General features: G+C 42.0%; 1 protein-coding gene across 5 annotated transcripts; it reads right to left on the reverse strand.

Moving 5' to 3' along the window:
• Positions 1-375: 375 nt before the first annotated feature.
• On the reverse strand, positions 376-21,257 carry LOC140936840 (uncharacterized). Of its 5 annotated transcripts, none has more exons than XM_073386340.1 (11): positions 21,114-21,257; positions 17,212-17,418; positions 15,620-15,877; positions 15,157-15,201; positions 13,993-14,067; positions 13,842-13,904; positions 11,123-11,416; positions 9,636-9,983; positions 8,381-8,544; positions 7,334-7,424; positions 376-2,395 (listed from the first exon to the last, which is right to left on the reverse strand). In XM_073386340.1, exons 1-11 carry the CDS (start codon positions 21,187-21,189, stop codon positions 2,193-2,195), a joined length of 1,824 nt encoding a protein of 607 aa, XP_073242441.1. In that variant the 5' UTR covers positions 21,190-21,257; the 3' UTR covers positions 376-2,192. The 5 variants fall into 5 exon arrangements, with proteins under 5 accessions (XP_073242441.1, XP_073242439.1, XP_073242440.1 ...); XM_073386338.1 differs by having other exon boundaries at positions 15,157-15,207; XM_073386339.1 differs by lacking the exon at positions 21,114-21,257 and adding an exon at positions 18,582-18,931 and having other exon boundaries at positions 15,157-15,207.
• Positions 21,258-22,599: the final 1,342 nt, after the last annotated feature.

The raw sequence follows: 22,599 nt of genomic DNA on the forward strand, positions 1-22,599 counted from the left end.
CTGTGAGTGATAGTTTTACTTTCTCGAAAATCCTTTTTCCAGGGCATCTCTTCTTCCATTCAGTGAGACCATTCAGAGAGAAACTGGGAACCAGGTTAAGATCTCGACTGATAAATGAGAAGAGTTTAAGCTTACGGTAAACGAGAAACGGCAGAAATTATCTGAACTAACTTTACCCCAGTTTGAGAGCTCATGTACTTGTCGAACATAAAAAAGTGAAAGGTAAAGAGTCCTTACTTTACATCGGTAGTTCGAAATAGTCACCAGGCGAACAAGCTTGACATCGACAGTGCGTTCATTTTCCCAACCTTCCCCCCCCCCCCCCCCCCCGACCGTATAGTTGGTACAGTTACGCCACACAAATTTGACAAAACGTTTGTTAAATAGCAATTTTTTTATTGTACAACAGAGGTACACAAACTAAATATGGGAACATGCCTTCAATCGGGACATTCATATGTCCCTTATATAAATAAACTACAAAACAATGCAGCGGTTAAAAAATAAATTGTATGAATTGATTCACAGCCGTACACGCATCTACCCTCCAAGAAGTGATTGGCATGTAACTTCTCCTTGGAATATCCAATACACTGCCCAACAGATAGGTGGTGAGAATGGGCGAATTAACAGCCCGAGGATGTGATGTTGACATAGCCTGTTCCAGGCTCCTAGATTGTCGGGTCCGTGAAATTGAGAAAGTGCGAATACACGTAATTCCTACTATCTGAGAACCTGGAACAAGCTAATGTTGACATAACCCCAAATTCTCTTATTTAACATTCAATAAAGTGTATAGCAGTCAGAAAGGAGAATTACGAATCCGATCTTGGAAGTTTAAGGGTTAAAACTATTGAAACCACCTACTTTTTAAAAAATACGTTTAAGCCTTGATAAATCCCATAGATACGTCAATGACGGTAGAGGTTCTTTTGGCGATGCTCGACTCGGATACCGAGAGAGAGCTTGCTCGCAAGCTGGTCGACAAGAGCTGGAAAACAACGCAGTTTTGTGTTTACTTATAAAAACTGCGGTGCTATTTTAGTCTCTTTAAAATTTTTAAGAGACCTAAGAGGTGGCTTCAGCTTGAGCTCCTCCAATAATGACTCTCCTCTGGAAGAGACATGAAGGAGATACTTGATCTACTCCCCTAGGGGTATGGTTAACAATGTTTCTCGTTTAATCCCATGAGCGAGAACTTTGAATCCCTTTACGGTGCAAGCGACTTAACAAGCTGGTCACTCATCGAAAAGATCAGAATTGTTTCTGAAGCAGAATATAATCACCTTTTCAGGTGTAAATCTGAATTTAAAAAAATCATACGTGTAACGCTTAGAGCTTCTATATGCTTTAAATTAGCTCACAACCTTTTGTTTCTTACTACGATACCAATTAAGGGTGATCCAGAGGTAGGCTCGGTTTCCGCCTTCTCCCGGGTCCGGTCTTTGATCCTCCCCGAAGAGAGACTTTCGGGGGATGAGTGCGGGCTCATTTTCCCGAACAGCGGCTGGTAATCGAGCCTAATCCAGAGGGTGATCATTGCAAACTCATGACTCGCAGTCACGGGAGGTGGGGGGACCCGGGACCCAGGAGGGCCGGGGATGCTTGTCGGAACATTAAATTAAACCTCCTAAAGGGGAACAATCGGTGTGCGCGGCTCAGACCCGAAGAGGACACCATGACAACCAATTGATTTTAATTGCGCTTAAGATGTTGGCTTCGAATGCTCTTTTAAACACAGATAGTAAGACGGAGTTTATATTTTAGATAGATATGTTTAGGGACGATCGTAAGCGATACATGAGTGTATGGATATATATACCGTTAATATTGTCTCTCCGTCCTGAATACTCTTACTGAGACCAAAATCTGCCATTTTCATCCCTAAGCGACGAGACAAAACGGCATCCCCTCCTCTCTCATACTGCATGTGTTCCCTTCCCCAGAATCGTAATTTGCCTGTGGGGCTTAAACCTCTATCAAGTTACGTTTTATGAAAGAGAGTTCTTATGGAATCTTATAGAATTCTCTCCTCATGGAGACATTCCTATCTTTTCGTTCTCTTACTTAACACACGCAATAACTTGTTATATAGCACGAAGTTTAACGTTAACCAATGGCTATGAAGCTGATGATCGCGTTCCAGATTCTCCTTGGCTACAAACAGAAAATCTGAGGAGGAATTTGGTGTTTCAAGTGGATGGTGGCGGCTTGCATTTGATGTTTCGCGCCGAATTGTACCGCGTCCATTTGTGAATATCGCACTCCACATAATACACCTCAGTGCAATTCGGATTCACTGCGAACAACTCTGGTCCACGAATTTGCGGATTGTGATCCAAAACAATATGTTCAAAGTAGGCACAGCGGGCAAGGTTGAGATAATAATGCATTCCTGTAAAGAGAAGTCCGAGTAAGAGAAAAGTCAAATCTTTTGAGAAGTAAACTGTACGACCAAATTAATTAAGGCTGTGTTCACAACATAGAGTGTTTTCACATGACGTCACGGCGGCCATATTGGTGTCCGAAAACAATGAAACGGCGGCCATGTTGGTGTTCCAAACTAATCCTTTGGGAGTTGAACTCTTTTCTTATGCAAACCCTTTCTTTTGTTCCAATAAATTTGCATAGATGCTGGCCACGTGAGTGAAAACGCTCTATACCGGATAACTTTTCGTGCCGACATGAAACGTTATCTGGTTAAAAAGAGAAAAGGCACAGAACTGGGACAAGTCGTTCACACACATCGAACATCTTGCCGAAGCAATTGTTGAACTAGATCCCAGTCCCGACTCCTAAATATTTACTTAGTTCTCAGTGGATTCCAGTCCTCGCTCCTACTTCTTCACTCCTTCGCGGAACCTATGTGATATGTGACTCTCCATTTTCAAGATCGGCGCGGCGGAGCTTCGCTCCGTTACAGAAATCGCGCCTAAATCACCTTTCTAATGTGTGAACAGTATCCCTATCCGGTATATAGTGGAACCCCGCTATAAGGAAGTGCCACGGTACCCAAAAAATTGTTCGTTAGAGCGAACACCCAGTTATAACGAATTATCTGGTTAACAGCAAAAATATTCGTTACAGCGGGGTAATTTTTATTCATTTGACACTGTAAACTGTCAGTGTGAAGCGCTGGCAATCAAGACATTAAATTCAAAAACAATTTCAATTAAAGCAAGCTGTGATTTCGTTCTCCTCAAATCTGTCGTTTTTACTGACTACTGCGAGCGAACGGACAAAATATTCGCTACAGCGGGGTAAATTGTGCGTTGGGATCAATTCGTTATAGCGGGGTTCGTTTCCACGTGATGTAATTCTGCCAGGCATTCAGATGTATTTCGTTATAACGGGGTCTTCGTTATAGAGGGGTTTCACTTTAGCTGTCGTGCCGCCGGTGCAAGAGCTATCCGGTATAGATGTCGTGCCGCCTGCGCAAAAGCTATCCGGTATAGTTGTCGTGCCGCCTGTGCAAAAGCTATCCGGTATAGTTGTCGTGCCGCCTGCGCAAAAGCTATCCGGTATAGTTGTCGTGCCGCCGGCGCAAAAGCTATCCGGTATAGTTGTCGTGCCGCCTGCGCAAAAGCTATCCGGTATAGTTGTCGCTTCGCCGGCGCAAAAGCTATCCGGTATAGTTGTCGCTTCGCCGGCGCAAAAGCTATCCGGTATAGTTGTCGCGCCGCCGGCGCAAAAGCTATCCGGTATAGTTGTCGTGCCGCCTGCGCAAAAGCTATCCGGTATAGTTGTCGCCCCGCCGGCGCAAAAGCTATCCAGTATAGTTGTCGCGCCGCCGGCGCAAAAGCTATCCGGTATAGTTGTCGTGCCGCCGGCGCAAAAGCTCTCTGGTATAGTTGTCGTGCCGCCGGCGCAAAAGCTATCCAGTATAGTTGTCGTGCCGCCGGCGCAAAAGCTATCCAGTATAGTTGTCGCGCCGCCGGCGCAAAAGCTATCCGGTATAGTTGTCGTGCCGCCGGCGCAAAAGCTATCCGGTATAGTTGTCGCGCCGCCGGCGCAAAAGCTATCCGGTATAGTTGTCGCCCCGCCGGCGCAAAAGCTATCCGGTATAGCTGTCGCGCCGCCGGCGCAAAAGCTATTCGGTATAGTTGTCGTGCCGCCGGCGCAAAAGCTATCCGGTATAGTTGTCGTGCGGCCGGCGCAAAAGCTATCCAGTATAGTTGTTGCGCCGCCGGCGCTAAAGCTATCCGGTATAGTTGTCGTGCCGCCTGCGCAAAAGCTATCCGGTATAGTTGTCGTGCCGCCGGCGCAAAAGCTATCCAGTATAGTTGTTGCGCCGCCGGCGCTAAAGCTATCCGGTATAGTTGTCGTGCCGCCTGCGCAAAAGCTATCCGGTATAGTTGTCGCGCCGCCTGCGCAAAAGCTATCCGGTATAGTTGTCGCGCCGCCGGCGCAAAAGCTATCCGGTATAGTTGTCGTGCCGCCGGCGCAAAAGCTCTCTGGTATAGTTGTCGTGCCGCCGGCGCAAAAGCTATCCAGTATAGTTGTCTCGCCGCCGGCGCAAAAGCTATCCAGTATAGTTGTCGCGCCGCCGGCGCAAAAGCTATCCGGTATAGTTGTCGTGCCGCCTGCGCAAAAGCTCTCTGGTATAGTTGTCGTGCCGCCGGCGCAAAAGCTCTCTGGTATAGTTGTCGTGCCACCGGCGCAAAAGCTATCCAGTATAGTTGTCGTGCCGCCGGCGCAAAAGCTATCCAGTATAGTTGTCGCGCCGCCGGCGCAAAAGGTATCCGGTATAGTTGTCGTGCCGCCGGCGCAAAAGCTATCCGATATAGTTGTCGCGCCGCCGGCGCAAAAGCTATCCGGTATAGTTGTCGCCCCGCCGGCGCAAAAGCTATCCGGTATAGCTGTCGCGCCGCCGGCGCAAAAGCTATTCGGTATAGTTGTCGTGCCGCCGGCGCAAAAGCTATCCGGTATAGTTGTCGTGCGGCCGGCGCAAAAGCTCTCTGGTATAGTTGTCGTGCCGCCGGCGCAAAAGCTCTCTGGTATAGTTGTCGTGCCGCCGGCGCAAAAGCTATCCGGTATAGTTGTCGTGCCGCCGGCGCAAAAGCTATCCAGTATAGTTGTCGCGCCGCCGGCGCTAAATCTATCCGGTATAGTTGTCGTGCCGCCTGCGCAAAAGCTATCCGGTATAGTTGTCGCGCCGCCTGCGCAAAAGCTATCCGGTATAGTTGTCGCGCCGCCGGCGCAAAAGCTATCCGGTATAGTTGTCGTGCCGCCGGCGCAAAAGCTCTCTGGTATAGTTGCCGTGCCGCCAGCGCAAAAGCTATCCAGTATAGTTGTCGTGCCGCCGGCGCAAAAGCTATCCAGTATAGTTGTCGCGCCGCCGGCGCAAAAGCTATCCGGTATAGTTGTCGTGCCGCCGGCGCAAAAGCTATCCGGTATAGTTGTCGCGCCGCCGGCGCAAAAGCTATCCGGTATAGTTGTCGCCCCGCCGGCGCAAAAGCTATCCGGTATAGCTGTCGCGCCGCCGGCGCAAAAGCTATTCGGTATAGTTGTCGTGCCGCCGGCGCAAAAGCTATCCGGTATAGTTGTCGTGCGGCCGGCGCAAAAGCTCTCTGGTATAGTTGTCGTGCCGCCGGCGCAAAAGCTCTCTGGTATAGTTGTCGTGCCGCCGGCGCAAAAGCTATCCGGTATAGTTGTCGTGCCGCCGGCGCAAAAGCTATCCAGTATAGTTGTCGCGCCGCCGGCGCTAAAGCTATCCGGTATAGTTGTCGTGCCGCCTGCGCAAAAGCTATCCGGTATAGTTGTCGCGCCGCCTGCGCAAAAGCTATCCGGTATAGTTGTCGCGCCGCCGGCGCAAAAGCTATCCGGTATAGTTGTCGTGCCGCCGGCGCAAAAGCTCTCTGGTATAGTTGCCGTGCCGCCGGCGCAAAAGCTATCCAGTATAGTTGTCGTGCCGCCGGCGCAAAAGCTATCCAGTATAGTTGTCGCGCCGCCGGCGCAAAAGCTATCCGGTATAGTTGTCGTGCCGCCGGCGCAAAAGCTATCCGGTATAGTTGTCGCGCCGCCGGCGCAAAAGCTATCCGGTATAGTTGTCGCCCCGCCGGCGCAAAAGCTATCCGGTATAGCTGTCGCGCCGCCGGCGCAAAAGCTATTCGGTATAGTTGTCGTGCCGCCGGCGCAAAAGCTATCCGGTATAGTTGTCGTGCGGCCGGCGCAAAAGCTCTCTGGTATAGTTGTCGTGCCGCCGGCGCAAAAGCTCTCTGGTATAGTTGTCGTGCCGCCGGCGCAAAAGCTATCCGGTATAGTTGTCGTGCCGCCGGCGCAAAAGCTATCCAGTATAGTTGTCGCGCCGCCGGCGCTAAAGCTATCCGGTATAGTTGTCGTGCCGCCTGCGCAAAAGCTATCCGGTATAGTTGTCGCGCCGCCTGCGCAAAAGCTATCCGGTATAGTTGTCGCGCCGCCGGCGCAAAAGCTATCCGGTATAGTTGTCGTGCCGCCTGCGCAAAAGCTATCCGGTATAGTTGTCGTGCCGCCTTCGCAAAAGCTATCCGGTATAGTTGTCGTTCCGCCGGCGCAAAAGCTATCCGGTAAGGTTGTCGTGCCGCCGGCGCAAAAGCTATCCGGTATAGTTGTCGTGCCGCCGGCGCAAAAGCTATCCAGTATAGTTGTCGTGCCGCCTGCGCAAAGCTATCCGGTTATGTTTGAACATAGCCTGACACGAATTTGTGAAATTACGGGATCTGTTGGAATGTTCAAAAAGAAGGAGATGAAAAATACCTCCTTGACTAAATTCATGGATTTTTTTTTATTCAATATAAACAATATAAATATTTCTCCTCTAATTTAAACGAACTAGATACGAACACGGCGACTTTTGTCAAGAAGGCATTTTATGCCTTGCTTTCTCAGACTGAAGATGTCAGCAAATGCCATAATTTCATTAAGTCTAAGGGAGATACTGGCCAATTAAGGATAGGTACGTGTCACGAAGGTTATTAAACCCGGACACTCATGCTCTTGGGTCCTATTGAATAAGTCATATAAATGAAAATTTATATCTTATTTTAACGCTCAGGATGACACAGAATTTAGTTGAATGAACACCTCGAAAACCACATCCCTTTCCTTGGCACATCCTGATGCAGCTTCAATATGGGAGTACCTAGCTAGGGGATCTGAGGTTACACGCCGAGAGTCAATGGCTAAGCATAGACGTTTGCAAAATCTCCTGGGCAGATAGACTCGGTAGTGCCCATTGCAGAGATAAAAACCCTGGATTTTTACTGGCTTGTACATACGTAGAGAGAACATCTGACATATAGAATTAAGACTGCGTTCCACTTCAGCGAACGTGAATAATTAGTTATGCATGTACCTGATGCATTATACGGCTGGCAATAACCTTGAAGATGAAGCTTCTTCATCAACTTTTCCCACGTGAATTCGAGTCCATAAACTTTAGGATACTGAATCAAAAAAAGCACAAATATTTGATCAAGGACAATCGAACCATTCACTCTGAAAGTAAGCGCTGATACTAGCTTGTGCACAACCGCCTTCAAACCTGTAAAGGTGCTTTATATCAAAGAGTCCGGAGTAAAAACAACCGACGTTTATTCTCCCGCCATACTTACTACACCGATCTGACAACCTTGTGCTCGCACATCCGGGAATCCTAGTCCACTCAATACAATCCCATGTATGGTAACAACACTATATATATGGTAACGACAGTACATAACCTAAAACAAATGTTTTATTGTTTCATAAGAGGGGGCGACTATACACAGGTACCATATGACAGTTTGTTGCAGAGGCTGTCGCAGTCATGAATACAATGGTTTCCTCGATATATCAAACATGCAGTAACGTTTGATCAGTAACAGCACCATATGCATTGAACCTCTCGTAAACAAATACCCAAACAGTAGCTTATGGGAAGAGACTGCTTACGAAATTTTAACCACAGGGAACTCTTCCGAGTGGAGGTCTGGACTCGTCTACTTTGGGGAAGATAATTTATTGCATGCAATACATTATACACTGTGTAGTTCCATATTGCCACTAAACGTTCTTCGGACTTTGAGCAGCATTGTAGATACAGCAGACATGGACATCAAACCATGCATCCAGTGGTCGCTTACAAGGGTTTAAAAGCAATACAAAGCGCTCCAAAAGTGGTCACGGTCGCTTAGAGGAGGTTAGCCTGCGTAGCTGGCGGTATTGTGTAGTAGTCGTGTGGGATTTGCCGGCGAAGCCTAAGAGGAGGAGCTCGTTTACGAGAGGTTCCAGCTGTAAGACTTTGACTGGGAAATATTTGGTGATTTGGATAAGTGGTCGCTTATGCATATAAAGGTAGTCGTTTACGAGAAGTGGTCGCACATAGAGATTCGACTGCAATATGCTAACAGCTTGCACTTACCTGGTGATCATAGGTAACGTATTCAAAGTAAGCTGTATGACCTTTGATTCTTCCTTTCTTACACTTCCAATACTGGTAGATAGTGCCAGGAGCACAAAATATGTAGAGGAGTGCAGCTAACATCCCAGCGAAGACAAGAACTAACGCCAACTTCCACGCAACGCCTGACAAATAAATCAATAACACCAATATTCACGAAACAACGCACGCAGCTTTGAAAAGCAGACAGAATTATCAGTTCTTACCAAGAGAGTATAATTAATGCTCTAAGATATGATATGATAATTGGGAGGTATGAATCACCCTCTTCCGTGGCCTTCCGCTTGACCCTCGAGCTTCTTGTGACTTTTTCTCGCTGGATTTATCGGGTGTATGGAGATTTGCTCAGTGCACGATGATGATGGTGATGATGATTGTAGTGATTATGCTGACAATGATGATGATGATGATAATAATAATTATGATGATGTTTATTCAGAACAGCAAGTCCGAACCGGTAATCAGAAAGTTAAAATGAACTACTTAAAATTGAATTTCAAAAAGGTATAAAAATATGAATAATATTAAAAAATGAAAACATAAACATAAACATAAACATATTCTCACAGTTGGGGTAAAATGTGCACTCGTTGAAAAACTGCTGAAGCTCTTTTCTTTGGAGTTTTTTTTCAGAGACGGGCCCAGGAATTTTTTATAAAAGGGATCCAAACTTAAGCAGCAAACTAAACTCTCGTTTTGCCACTCTCGTGTTTCTAGTAATCTTTAACACAAGTAAAATTGAAATATTCATATGAACACACACACACTTAGTGGTTAAAAAGCCGTGTTTTTCAAGTTTAGGCCCTCTGGACCCCTTCCATCTTGATCGGCCACTTTTTTTTTGTTTTTGAAAACTGCAGCAACTGTTTTTTACGTCGATAGACTTTAAGGGTATTTGAAGTTAGTTACAGCTTCACAGAAAGGAGAGAAGTTGAGACAAGGATGTGGTGTCAGCGGGCATAAATCTCTTTTACAAGGGCAGCCTATTAATGCGTTATTTTATATGTATGATATTTAGCCTTTCTGACCTGGTTAGCATGTGCAAAATACAAAAGAATTTCTTTCTTTCAAACGAGTTCAGAAAGACTAATTATCATATTTATGTATGATATATGAAAGAGGTCTATAGGACTCGGGACCTCGCGCACCAAAGGCCGCACTAGCCAACTGTGCTATCCTTGCTGCTCCCTTAAGTTTTTTATTCCTTATTAATCACCTTTGAGCCATCTTGACCTGTCCTTAATCATGACTTCCTGAAAAGAACCTTGCATTCTTTCCTGGAGATTGTCGATGGCGTTGGTAATTTGTCCCGACTGAATACCCAGAACTATCGATACAAAGCATCGCACCAAGTGAACGCTATCTAGACGGTAGCTTGTCTGACTCTCCAGCGCTTGGCCAAGAAGCGTTGGTGAACGATCCGCCATCGGACGTAACGGGATCTGAGTCTCTGGTACTGCGACTGCCGGAGTGTCTAATGCTACATAGATGCGCTCCCCATTCTGGACTGTGCCAAGAACCTTCACTTTAACGATTCCGATGACACAAACTGTTTCCGTTCTTCCTGAAATGGTTAAGCCATCGTAGGTAAACTTCTTTTATGAACGTTCAGAAAAACGAGTGCGGGGAGAAGTGAGTCCGGATGAACAGGGGTTACAAATTTCAGTTGTCATTCAGGATTGGCTCATAATAAGTGACTTGGTAACTTACTTAGTTATTTCTTCTTGAGACCCAAAGTTAGGGCCTATTTACATGGAGGTTGGGGACCCCAGGTAGGTGAGGTAATGTGTGGCGGGTCACCCCACCTACTCATGTAAACGTGATCAAATTAAAATGAAAGATTATTTGGCCAGGCGGGTTACCCCACCCAAGCGGGTTACTTCACCTACCTGGGGTCCCCCATCTCCATGTAAACAGGCCCTTAGAAAAGCTCAATTTAAAATAATGATTTATTATATTAATAAACTCAGTGTGCCCCCAGGGGGTTTAAAAAGGCGCAATACTCAACCGAAGAAGGTTGAAAAAAAATTTCAAAGTAATACTTTTCATCGGCAACAGAGAATGATCTCTCTTGGTATCAGTTTGTTGACGATGTTAAGTTCAAACAAGTCAATTACCAATCAGAAATTATATTTCAACCGATTTCAAATGTCAAATCCACACAGTTTTAAGGACTTCTTCCATTTGACTCGTCACTGTAGGCATTTACTATTTCTTTGGTGTTTTAGGGTGTTTTACCACTGGTGCGCAATATTTACGTGCGTACGAGCGTAAAATTTACGGCGTGCTGTAAATAAAATATAAAACACTAAAGAGGCAATTTATGAAAGGTCGCGCGTAAACGTAAAAGGACGTTGAATCACGCTCAAATTTTACGTTTACGCGCGGCTTTCCGTAAAGTATCCACTGGTGGATCTACGGGAGGGGCCCGAGGGGGCCCGGCCCTCCCCCTCATTTTTAGACCAAACTGAGGCCCGTAGGGCCGAAAAAAATGTTTTGAAGACTGTGCCCCCCCCTTATCTCAGGGTGTAGATGACCCGCCTCCCCTTATCTCAAGGTCTGGATCCGGCACTGGTATCACTACTTATATTTTATTTACGCACGAAAAATTATGCGACAGTGGAAATCCACTTTTACTGTTTATTTTATCATTTTATGTACAGCTGTAAGTTACATGAAAATCGGAAGGCTTCTACGTTTTACCTTTTTCAACGTCATGGCTTGGCGCATGCGCATACAAGTAAGCAGACCGGCTGATGACTCCCGCCATCAAAGCGCGTTGAGTGTTTTCCTGTGTAAGCTTCTCAATCTCCGTTTGACCAGTCTTAGCATTGGTCACAAAGGCAATCACATCGCCCTCCTCTAAATCAGGCCTTCTTTGAGCAGATTCTGTAAGGTTCAGATGATAAGCAATGTCCGCATTACCAGTTGTCACCATCTTAACCACCCTTAGATCTTCGATGCGAGCTCGTTGTGCCTCCAGGTGGTCTGTTAAAACTGAGGCAATACAACTTATTGTTAGTATTCACCATAAAAGTGACGGGGGTGCTTGTCGGAAAATTTCGAGAACACCCAAAAAGGTACCAGAATCTTGGTGTATGGGCACGTCCCAAATTCATTTCCACCCCTATACCCCTAAGAGCTAGGTACTAAGTCAACAACAACAAATTATATAACTGGCACTGCAAATTTTAATAGTAATCAAGATAACTTTCGAACACTTTCTTCTCGAGGACTTTTTGAAATTATTGTCATAAATCTTTATTCTAATAAAGCGTATCAACTCTGACAGTAGTCATCTTCCCTTTTAGCACCTTCAAAGGTTCGACTAGCACCTCCGTCACTTTTATAGGGAAGTAGCCCCCCAGGCGCACTGTAAGCTTTAACTGTAAGCCCCGCTCCAATCGTTCCAATCCTTCTCGTGTTCACGTGATCATAGCGGAGCTCTCGCGCGCGAAGCGCGCAGCGGAGCACCATGGGTAAAAAAATGTGGTAAACTACCCATCCGAGAAAATTTGGTAATCACGTGACCGTACACCGACCGCCCGCCCGTTCGCCCGACCGTCCGTCCGCACCACAGACATACCAATGTAAAATAATTCAATTAACAGGTATGGCAACCCAAATGCATCTCAAGGTTTTATTTGGAAAGAAATCGCATGGCCGCCCGGACTTTTAGAAAGAAAAAACAACAACAAAGTCGTGTCTTTTTCAACGTTATTTTTGATGTTTACACTCACGTGGATAACAGAGAAACTGAGCTAGAGCTAGTTTCTGAGAACAAAAGAGAAGAATTTTGTAGGAAGAAAAACATGAAAATTCAAAGCGGCTCTGAGACAATGAGAAATGCTAGTGGCCAGCAAGGTGAAACTGAGCGGCACTGAAAAATAAAAGCGAACATCAACACAGGAGACAAAATATTGGGTAAGAATTCCTCCATAAAAATAATGTGCAACTAGGAAGTTTGACGTTTAGTCCTACAAAACAGCGTTGTAGTTGTGCAAAACAACGGCAAAGAAGGACGAAAAGCGTGCTGCACGTGCAAATTTTGTTGTTTTGCTAATTAGAAAAAAAAGCGTGCTGCACGTGCAATTTGTTTTTTTGCTAATTAGATCTATTGATGCAATTTCCATTGGCCTCCCCGTTTAGCATTAGACGATTTAATTTTTTTTGTTTACAAGTTTTATTAACAAGAGCTTCGCTTTTAGCCCTGGCTAAATCTATATATTATAGTACAGAGTGCAACCTGGTAACGAGTAAAAAGGCGCGAACCGTACGGCGCGAAATACGAGACGCGGCTGTTCCCTCCACGATTAATGCAAAGAGTACTATGTTGTTTTGGTTTGAGTACTAAAATTTAAAGCATTAAAGTATTTTAACGCCCGAAAATATTCACTCCTACCCAGTTGTCGAAGGAAACAGTCAAGTAAAAGGTGAGAGGCAAATATTTTCATGCAATGAGAGCCGGTAAGCCGAAGTCCAGTGAATAAGCTAAGACAGACAGTCCGCCATTGAAGGAGCTCATTTATTCGCAACCCTGCAGTTATAGCTTCGGTGTGTTTTTTTTAATACTTCTTTATTTTTAGCGAGTTTTTCCAGTCTTTCTAAACGCTTAGATGAAAGACAAAAATGCATAATGGGGTTTACAACCAGCGTCGAGATTCATACGAGAATATTCATTTGAGTCATGTGTTGTAACCAACGTCCCAACAATGAACATCCCCAACTGAAATTCCTGCTGTTCTTTTACTTTCACCGAGGGTCAAAACAGTCACTTGTACTTCAAACCTCTTGTTAAGGTCCCATTTGAGCACAAAAGAACTCGGGCAATATTAATTTAACCGACGCAACTACGATTTTTCACTGTGGGATATTTACACAGTAGTTATGGAGCTTTTCACAAAATTTTCAACACGTGATAATGTAAGCTTATAAATGATTCCTTTTGATCTTCTACCTTTTTTCATTAGAAAACTGTGCATGAAAAAAGAATAAATTTTGCTGAGATACATCCTCTGTTACTATAACTCTATGTCTCTGTAGTAGTATGGAAGCACACAGTACCAATCTCCAGGTTATCTGATGGCCAGTTTCTTATGTTATGACAATTTTTTACAGTAGTAAGCAGGGTAAAAACCTGAGTAACACGTGGCAAAGACCTACATTTGTAAAGTTTTTATTTTTAATATTAATACATGTACGACTTAACCTAAGTGTTGCATGTGGACGGCTTAATTGCCGTGCTTACAGTACTGTATTGGTCATAACTGTGGAACGTGGTAGGGTGTGTTTCCTTGTTGAATTTTGGTCTTCTTGACCATTGGGGAAATGGCTAAATAAATATTAAAATGTAACTACATTATTTTAAGTGAAGGGTACATTGAAATGATAATAAGGTGTATAATCAAAAGAGTCAACTTACCCTTTTCAGCATTCAAGGTTTGTACCCCAGGAGGGCTGTCACCCACAGTTGTACATGTACCTACTGAAAAGCACAAAAGAAAACTGATCAGATGACCAAGCAACAAACTGTTGGATATTGAGTCAACCTTTTGGATAAATTTAAAATGTACCTGAATGCGGCGAGCCCCCAGGATTATTTTGAGGACTTGAATTTACACCTGAAGAATAGTCAGAATGACAAGAACCTACAGAGATCAATCATCTGTCAATCAATCCAAGGAAATGGTAAGTGTAGATATAAATAAATGTCAATACACTTAGATTGCATGCAGCTAAAAGAATACCGGTACTATGTATATTGTACTATTAACATGCCATAACCTTACATGCCTTCCCTAAAAGTATTTGTGTACTGTAAACTCATGACCCATCACTGCAGAGCACTAACCACTCCAGAACTGCAGTACCAAAGTCCTTTTATGGGCATGTTATTTTCTAATAGTAGTAGTTCACTTTGTCCACAGTCTACTGCATAGCCAGAATTATAGCTGTACCTGTTAAGCTTACCTTTTAAAAATGGACTCTGATGGTGAGAAATAAAACTCAGATAGTGTGTACACAGCACCATTTTGTGCTGTTCCATAGGCACTGTCCTAGTGCCCATTCACCAACTGAGCACAATACACTTTAGCCTTATCCAAACCGGAATGCTTCCTTAAGCTAATGTTTTGTTGTACGTCTCCAATTGTTTCCTTTTATACTTTAAATCCGCCCCTACCTTTGCAGAAAATCCCTTTTGTACAATAAAGGAGCCCTCCCCTTGCCTTAAAGGTTTTAATGCTATAATATTATCCTGCTAGTATGTGGGGATAACAATTTACATTTCCTTGATCTTTACATTAGAGGTAAGATTTACAACATAAATTTATCGGTGTACAGTACACTATTTGATTCATCCCCAACATAACTAGTAATCATTTACAGTTGTACCTGCAGTTGTAACCAACAATAACTAAGCCGGCATGTAATTTGAATAACAATAATAAATAAAGCAATCATAACTTTATTAAAATCTTATAAAAACCTATACACACAAAAAAACTGCCGTTAAGTAATAAATTATTATAGTTCCTCGCCATACACATACATGAAAATCTCAAACTAAAAGCATAGGAGTTAGTTGAAAATATAAATTTTATATAATATATATAAATTCATTGTAAAACATGTGCATGACAGAACCATTCATTATGCCTATCAGCCTCTATCTGCTATCTATAAAAAATTAACTACAACATATACATTCTACTACAAGCCATTTCTAAAAAAGTTACCTGATTCATTTCTTTTCCTCTTATTTGAATTTGTTGGAACTTCGTCTGGTGCTAACAAAAAATTGTAGTTATTTTAGTATAATGTTAAAAATAATATGTATCTTGAATCTTAAATGCTCTTCTAAAATTTATCAGAGCATTAAATGCTAATACAATTGTGTAATAAATTGATTATCAAGTTTAACTACTGATAATGCATTATAAAAACAAAACATTTTCATTGATCAGTTCATTGTGAATAACGAAGTGCTGTTTAACTTTAAGTTGTTATTCTTGCTCCAATACATGGACTGCAAAATGAAACCATGTTATTTTTATGTTAATTCATTATTCATGCACTACACAACCTGAAAAATGAGCTTCTCATGACTTCTATTATCAATAGAATTAGGAAACAATTAATTGTACAGCTCTGCAGCAAAGTTAGACATAGTTCATGGTTCTTCATTGGAAAACACTTTACCTGTACCAGGGGCGTCTGGTTTGGGTGCCTTTGGTCTTGTTCTAATGCGAAATCCCTTTGAAGTGAATTGTCTCACAAAACCATCAATAAGTTCCACAGTGATAGCAATCTGCCATCTGTTCCTTTCTTCCACCTCAACTTTGTCCAGTGAGTAAACCAGTTCGTCTGTTGGTGTTTTGTATACAGAGTCCAGATCAACTGAGAAATGAACTGCATTAGCTTCATATTTCTCATAGCTGACTTGAAGCTCTGTGGGACCTGTTGGAATAAAATTTTCAAATGCCGACTGAATTTTTTAGGGCTACAGAAACAGACCCGGGGAAGGAGGGGGTGAAGGTGGTGGGTCATGGGCCCTTTTCAGACTTGAAGTTAGGGATTTCTGTAGTTGAGGTGTGAAATATCTATGAGAGGGAAATGTGACACTTAGGCATTTAAAAGGGCCTTTAATTAAAATATTTAGAACACCAACAATCTATGGTTTTGTTATGTTGTCTTGTAAAATCATTTATAAACTTCAATCCAAGTAAGGGTTTAGAAAAGGTATGCAGTGTTCTTAAATATGTGTACATGTTCAGGAAAGCTGTACCCTCTTTGTGAAAAATGGAACTTTTATGAGAGGGTACAGTTGGAGCCTACCTTTATGCAAGTACCCCCCTTGTGATCACAGGGCTTGTACTGTATTGTTTTGAATAAATTTCCTTCATCTTTTTTTATATACAGCTGTATATGCAGGGGTTTCAATAAAAATTGAAGTAGCCAGCAGATTTGAATAGAGTAACCAACTGTTTCAACAGTCCACATTTTCAAGGGGTGTCTGGGGGCATTCTCCCTCAGAATATGTTAAAATTGCAAAGCCCTTATAAGAGATTTTCAGCGTTTAGGGGACTAAAATGAGTATAAAAGAGTGAGTTTTCCATTCAGGAAGATTTGGGTTGTACATGTAGTCAAATTTTGATTTATTGGCCACACAATTAACTCCTGCAAGCAATGAACAAATGATAATTATACTAAGTTACATACATTTCCACGTGAACAGATTCTGTTTTTGTCCATGACACAATTCAAACTACTCGCTTCTTCTTTGAGGGAAAAAGTAGGGCCGACTTCTCTGAGCAACGCGTTTCGTCGGTTATCAGTGCTTATTGAAACCCCTGATATGTATATGTATACAGTGTACAGTAGCTACATTTTCGGTTTTACTTTCCCATAGCACTTAAAAGTTTACGAATTATCACCACCCTCTTGCTTATTTGTTAGATGCGGGATTAAAATGGGTGAATTCAATTGATGTGTCAGCTAGCTGCCTCTGTAAACTGCATGGATTGTAAAATACTGTAGTGGTAATAAATAATGGTGGTCACTCCTGTTATTTGTAAAGCTTTTAGCTAGCTACTGTGGTGTATGGTCACTTGCCATAAAAAATATTGTCTTCATTAATAATGAGGCAACTCTCTGTGTTAAAATATCAAACTGACTAAAAAAGGTGGCAATGTTATGATTTTGGAGAGCCACCTTAACATTTTCAAAACTATGTATTCTGTAGTGCAGTCTGCTCCATGTGTCTGATGAATCACTTTCTGAAATCTACTTACCAACATGAATTCTGTCACTAACTTTTCCAGCTGCCTCGGGAGTACGCTCAACATTTGCCCTAATACTTTTTATTTGGCCCTCTGTCCATGCAACTCCATTAACTTTTCCTTTGGCAATACGCTGTTCAGAACATGGTAATTTCTTAATTTGGACTTTGTCGTAGACATCTCTCAGGTCATCTAACTGAATGTGAATTTGTGGTGGTCCTGGATAATGGAAATGACTATTAGGTCCCTGATTATTTTGCTTCTTAAAAAGCACTAATATTGCAGTCATTGACAAATATCATGCAGTTATGAACATTTCAAACTCTCAGTTTAAGGGGCTGTGTCATGGCAGTCCAGTTCATTTTGTTTAATTTTGCCAATTACTCGCCCTCAATCGCTATGGAACTTAAAGTAAGCAAAGAAATTACTGGTAAATGACAAAATCAGAGATTGAAGGCAAACAAATATGTCTCCTGAGCATTATTTTTGAAGTTGCAGGCAGCAGGGATCAAATTTGAAAAACTTAGGCTGAACAGTTTTCAAAAACCTAGTTTTAATCCGTTTCAATCAATCAATCTCTTTCAATCAGTTTTGCCCATCCATGGCATCTGTTGTTTCTGCTATGTTATTTTAACCTTCCTTTAAAGTTTTAAGGGGTTATTTTTATGTTTCTCTTAATTTAACGGGCATTTTGTTTTCTTCCTAATTTGGCTGAATTTCGTGATACAGCTCTTTTACTTCTACAGTGGATTTTTCACTTAATAAAACTCCCTTTGTCAAAATCTGGTTAAGGACCACAATTTGAATAAAGAAAGGTAAGCTAAATAAATTAACTTTTACAAAAAACATTATATTGTTTCCCTGTTGTCTCAAGGTAAAGTGAATTCATGTATGAGTACATGTATCAATAATCAGCTGTAAATAATTATATTCTACAAAATGTAAATGTTCCTCCACAAATAGAAACAGCCCTCATAAAGTACAGTGTGTGAGATGTCAACACAGTGTCAGTGCAATAATTAATTGATGTTTTTCGGGAAAATACCTAAAATCACCAACCCGGAACAGATATTATTACTTTCGTTTTGACGACTGTTTATTTTTGATGTGATTGTAAGCAGCTAGAATTCGGTTAATTAAAAACTACGTGCGAGTGTATTTAAAAACTGGCAAAAGGCTGACGCATTTAAAATGCTAAATTAAGCCTGTTGTGTTGGAAAAAAAAAAGAGCAAAGAAAAAAGAAAAGAAAAAAAAACTATATAAAAAGTTAAAGAAACTGAAAACAACGCTCTTCATGATAAAAGAATCAGTCATCAAATACAGTATTATTACATGTTCAATTATACGTATAACAAGAAGTGTATGACTAATACAACTGTACCAAGTTCCTCGCTAAGAACATCCCCAATGTCTTCAAATTGCTGCTCTAGATTAGTATATCCAAACCCAGCCATCGATCACCACTAGTGTTCAACAAAAGCAACGTGCTGACACGATTTTCTTAGTCCTGTTATGGGAGCATACGTGCTTGCCAAAAATTAATGAAACTGTTCACCTCCACTTTCGAGACTGTCTATCTTTAGTCCCTAAGTTTCAAGCCTTGGTGGCATTGCTGAACGTATACCAGGGAGCGCTCAAAAGGAAATTAAATCGTCAAATAATATGCGTCCTAAGTGAAGACGCAGAAATTGAAAGGAAAAGTATGCTTAGTCTTGTGACGTATTGTTTAGGGAAAGTCCCTTACAGTACCACCTCTTTATTGAATTATCAACAATAATCATTTCAGTGTTATTTCTTAGAACTATCCATGTCTTCCGGTGTAGGGGCGATAGGTTAGCTGGGTAAATTTGTCACGCAAACTGGCACTTTTAAGCTTGTCTGCATTTATTGCACTGACCACCGAAAAAATTCCAACAAGAAATACAGTAAACCAAGTGCAATGTAACTGAAACGTTCTTCTAGAACTAACATTGTCTCTTTGTGACGCTTAACTCTGTAGCAAAGGGTTTTCTAGTAAGGGCTAATAATAGTGTGTGCAAGAGGAGTGGTGTTCGGTTGGTTCCAATCTGTTTCATTACGTCCCGTAGCTATACATTCCCCGCTTTAAAACTGGGTCGACTTTCTTACGTTTCCCTTCATCTTGTTCTCTATATTTGGTTGAAGGTCGGAGTGTTTGCTCCGGCAGAAGGCGCGATCTGTGTGATGATTTTACCTCAGAAAGTAGGACATGCGCCGTGCTTCGTGTACGTGTTCTCTCGTGTTGCCTTGCTAGAGCCTTTGTGAAGAGCGTGCAGCCCTGTCTCGCTCTTAGGTGAGGTGATTTCACTGTACAAATGGCTGTCGCAGATCACCCAACATTGGAGTCAAAATTGGAGCACTTACTTTAGTTAATCTAGTAAGAATTAAGATCCCAGATAGTTCCTCCTTCCCTACTGTGCAGCCTATCAGTAAAAGCTTCGGTCAACTATAAAAACAAACAAACAAAAAAACACGATGTGGAGTGTTCCAGGCCTCTGTTACATTTTCTGGCCTTCTCTGTCTAAATCTTTCAATTGCCTAATGTCAATGCACACTGTATGACCTAAAAAACCTGGATTGCGGTAATCCTTTCTGTTTCTTCTCTGAGAGGGACTTAATTGACGTGTCGTCTTCCTAAAGATTTACAATGAAGCAAAGTTGTCTTAAACAAAAGACAGTGTTCCCATGTAGCTATTTGTTCCGTCATCATGCAGTCGATGTAGAAAGTATTACGAAGGTTGACGTTGCTTTCCGAACGAGACAGCGAACTGCCAAGGTTTAGATTATTTTGCTACACAACAATGTACTTGCTTTGATGAGCGTCAGTACTTTTTAGCTACGTGAAACAAAACGCTGGATCACACGATCTTTAGAATGAATTCCCTTGGAGAAGAAGGAAACTTTCCCGGTGAACTAATCACCAGCTAGGTGCGTTCATGACACTACGATCGGCACGTTTATTTGTACAGCCACAAGGAGAATTTAACTGAAATCAACCTCAAACATTACTCCACGGCTCCTTGGGACTTTTAACGACAAAATATCGAGACTTTTGATAGGATTATTTTTACATTATGATACAGGGTTTGCCTGTCAGGTGAATTCTTAGTTTTTCACATGAGTGTCAAAAATTTATCATCCAACAACAAAATTAAGCTGTAAGTATTTTTTAATTTTTAAAACAATGATCGAGTTTTTTTCGCGCGAGACTTGATGACTAGAAGACTTGTCGTGAGTATTTTTAACAGCTTTCAAATTTCCCCATAGTGCGGCATGTTTACTTTCAATGATCCATGTAATGATCTTAAAAGCGTTTTCGATGAAAGACACAGCGAAAATAAAACAATGAATTGAACAACAATTAGAAAAGTTTGTGAATTGTGGTTGTGGAAGTCTGAGATTCCTTTGGAGCTGAAGTATTGAGGTATACAGATTAAGCTTCAATAAATTGACTTGCCTTTAGGATCGACTTTAGGATGCCGCTATCCTAAAGGAACTCTCTAACCGTACAAGCAGTAGTAAATGTAGATTCATTTAGTAATAATTGCGTGGAAACACCGGCATGAATGACTCAGATGGTTAACACAAATATGTTTCCGTCGTTTTTCTTAGAACCGCGAATTTTCTCGTCGTTGAAAATCCTTTACGTCCGAAGAAAACTATTTTGATAACTGGCGTTGTTAAATCAACAGTTGATGTTTTCAAATTCTATATAGTACTTATTTCAGTCAATTTTACAAACGACGTATAATTACTGGTAAAATATTACACTTTACATGTAGTTAAGATGGCAACTCTAAATAGCATTGAAGTACTTTGCCAAATTGTAGTAAATTTCTCCCCTTTGACTGCTGGTTCAAATATAAATTAAAACGCGTTACAATTATCTCCATACCGAGTTCCTCCCCAAGTACTTCCTCTATATCTTGCAAGTGTTGTTCCAGATTAGTATACCCAAACCTGCAGGCCATTGCTTGCAACAACCTGACCCTCCGTAGGGATAAAGCGTTCTTCTGCTGTTTTGAAGACCTGTGGTCTGTCGGAAGCTTTGGCTTGTGAAATTGGCCAAATGTTTCAGTTTTGGTTTCAAACTGCGTTGTCTATCTTTAGTTCTTTAGCCTTTTGTTGAAAGTGAAAAACAGTTGGTCTTGTGACGTGTTCTTAAGGAAAGCCCGTTGTTGTGACCTTTACTTTCGATTATCCCTGCTAGTTTTTGTATTTTCCCAGAAAAAGTTTCCCTTAGCTTCCCTTATCGCTTATGTTTCGCTTTGGATTTCCAGTACCCAGGGCTCGGCCCGTTCTATCTATGTATTTTTTTGGCCTCTCACCCTATTATGGCTTTAAATTTCTTTTAGTCTAAAGGCTCTGAAAGTAAAAAGAGCCTTATAAAAGCTAACTTTATGAATTCAACTATTGATATCTGAAATTCATGGAATGATTCAATTAAAACTCAGAACCAGTAATGTACTTTACGAAGGACACAAAACGACGCCTACTGTGAAGTTACTATAGCAACAGTTTTACTTCTAGATCTCCTTGGCATTCCCCTAATCGGCAAGCGTTGATGATGTTATCACTTCTCTAATTTGCATAACTCAAAACTTGAATATCTCGGAAATGGGAGAAGATGTTTTAAAACAGCAAGCAGATGTTGGAAGGCCTTTTAAATAAGCATCACTTTAATTTCCTTCAAGTGCACTTGAACATGTTCAAGGCCTCTCAGTTCCAAATGTCGAAAGGGCGAGCTGATTCAGAGGTGAACATTTCGAAAGTGAAACTTCTCTCTTCACCATGAGGAATAGGGAGGTACCACGTACGCTTTGCGTGGTCAGGATGTCTATTAAGCTATTATTTACCACCCTGGAAAAGCTAAGCTGCAAATATCACGTTTTTTCTTTGAAAATACGTATACGTCAGCTCAATCTCTCGTTCAGTCGGTCAAACTTGCATGCAGCACAATTCGTTCGATTGAAGCGCTTGTTGCACACCTACAGAGCCCATAGAATGATGGAAAGAGTTTTCCCGAACAGGAACGCATCGAAGTGGGAGAGAAACCGATTGTTTGGGCAGGGTACCAGGAATTATTTACCCATGATGGATTATATGGCTTGAGAAAATAACGTCATGAAGTTTTTGTCGTTTATTCTTGGTACCCAGGCCGCAGGAACATGGCGTTTGAATGGCAGACAAAAATTAATGGCCTTTGAGCATAAAAAATACCACTTTCCTTAATCGTATGAAGCTATAATTTCGACGCTTACTGTAAAAATCACTCCGAATGCTTGTTGCAGCCATATGACTTGGTGACTTTGGCTCCTAGACCCGATGCTGCCGGCAACAAAGAAAATGTTAAAACAGCTTTATAAGATTTTTTTGCTGTA

Source organism: Porites lutea, chromosome 5, assembly GCF_958299795.1.
Source record: "Porites lutea chromosome 5, jaPorLute2.1, whole genome shotgun sequence".
Classification (NCBI taxonomy): domain Eukaryota; kingdom Metazoa; phylum Cnidaria; class Anthozoa; order Scleractinia; family Poritidae; genus Porites; species Porites lutea.

Excerpts from the sequence above, each read along its gene's own strand:
- LOC140936840 (XM_073386338.1), bottom strand. The coding sequence starts at position 21,189 with ATGGCCTGCAGGTTTGGGTATACTAATCTGGAACAACACTTGCAAGAT. Across the intron at positions 17,419-21,113 it reads AGTACTTGGGGAGGAACTCG|GACCACCACAAATTCACATT; the intron begins GTATGGAGATAA and ends TCCATTATCCAG. Across the intron at positions 7,425-8,380 it reads ACGTTACCTATGATCACCAG|TATCCTAAAGTTTATGGACT; the intron begins GTAAGTGCAAGC and ends TTTTTGATTCAG.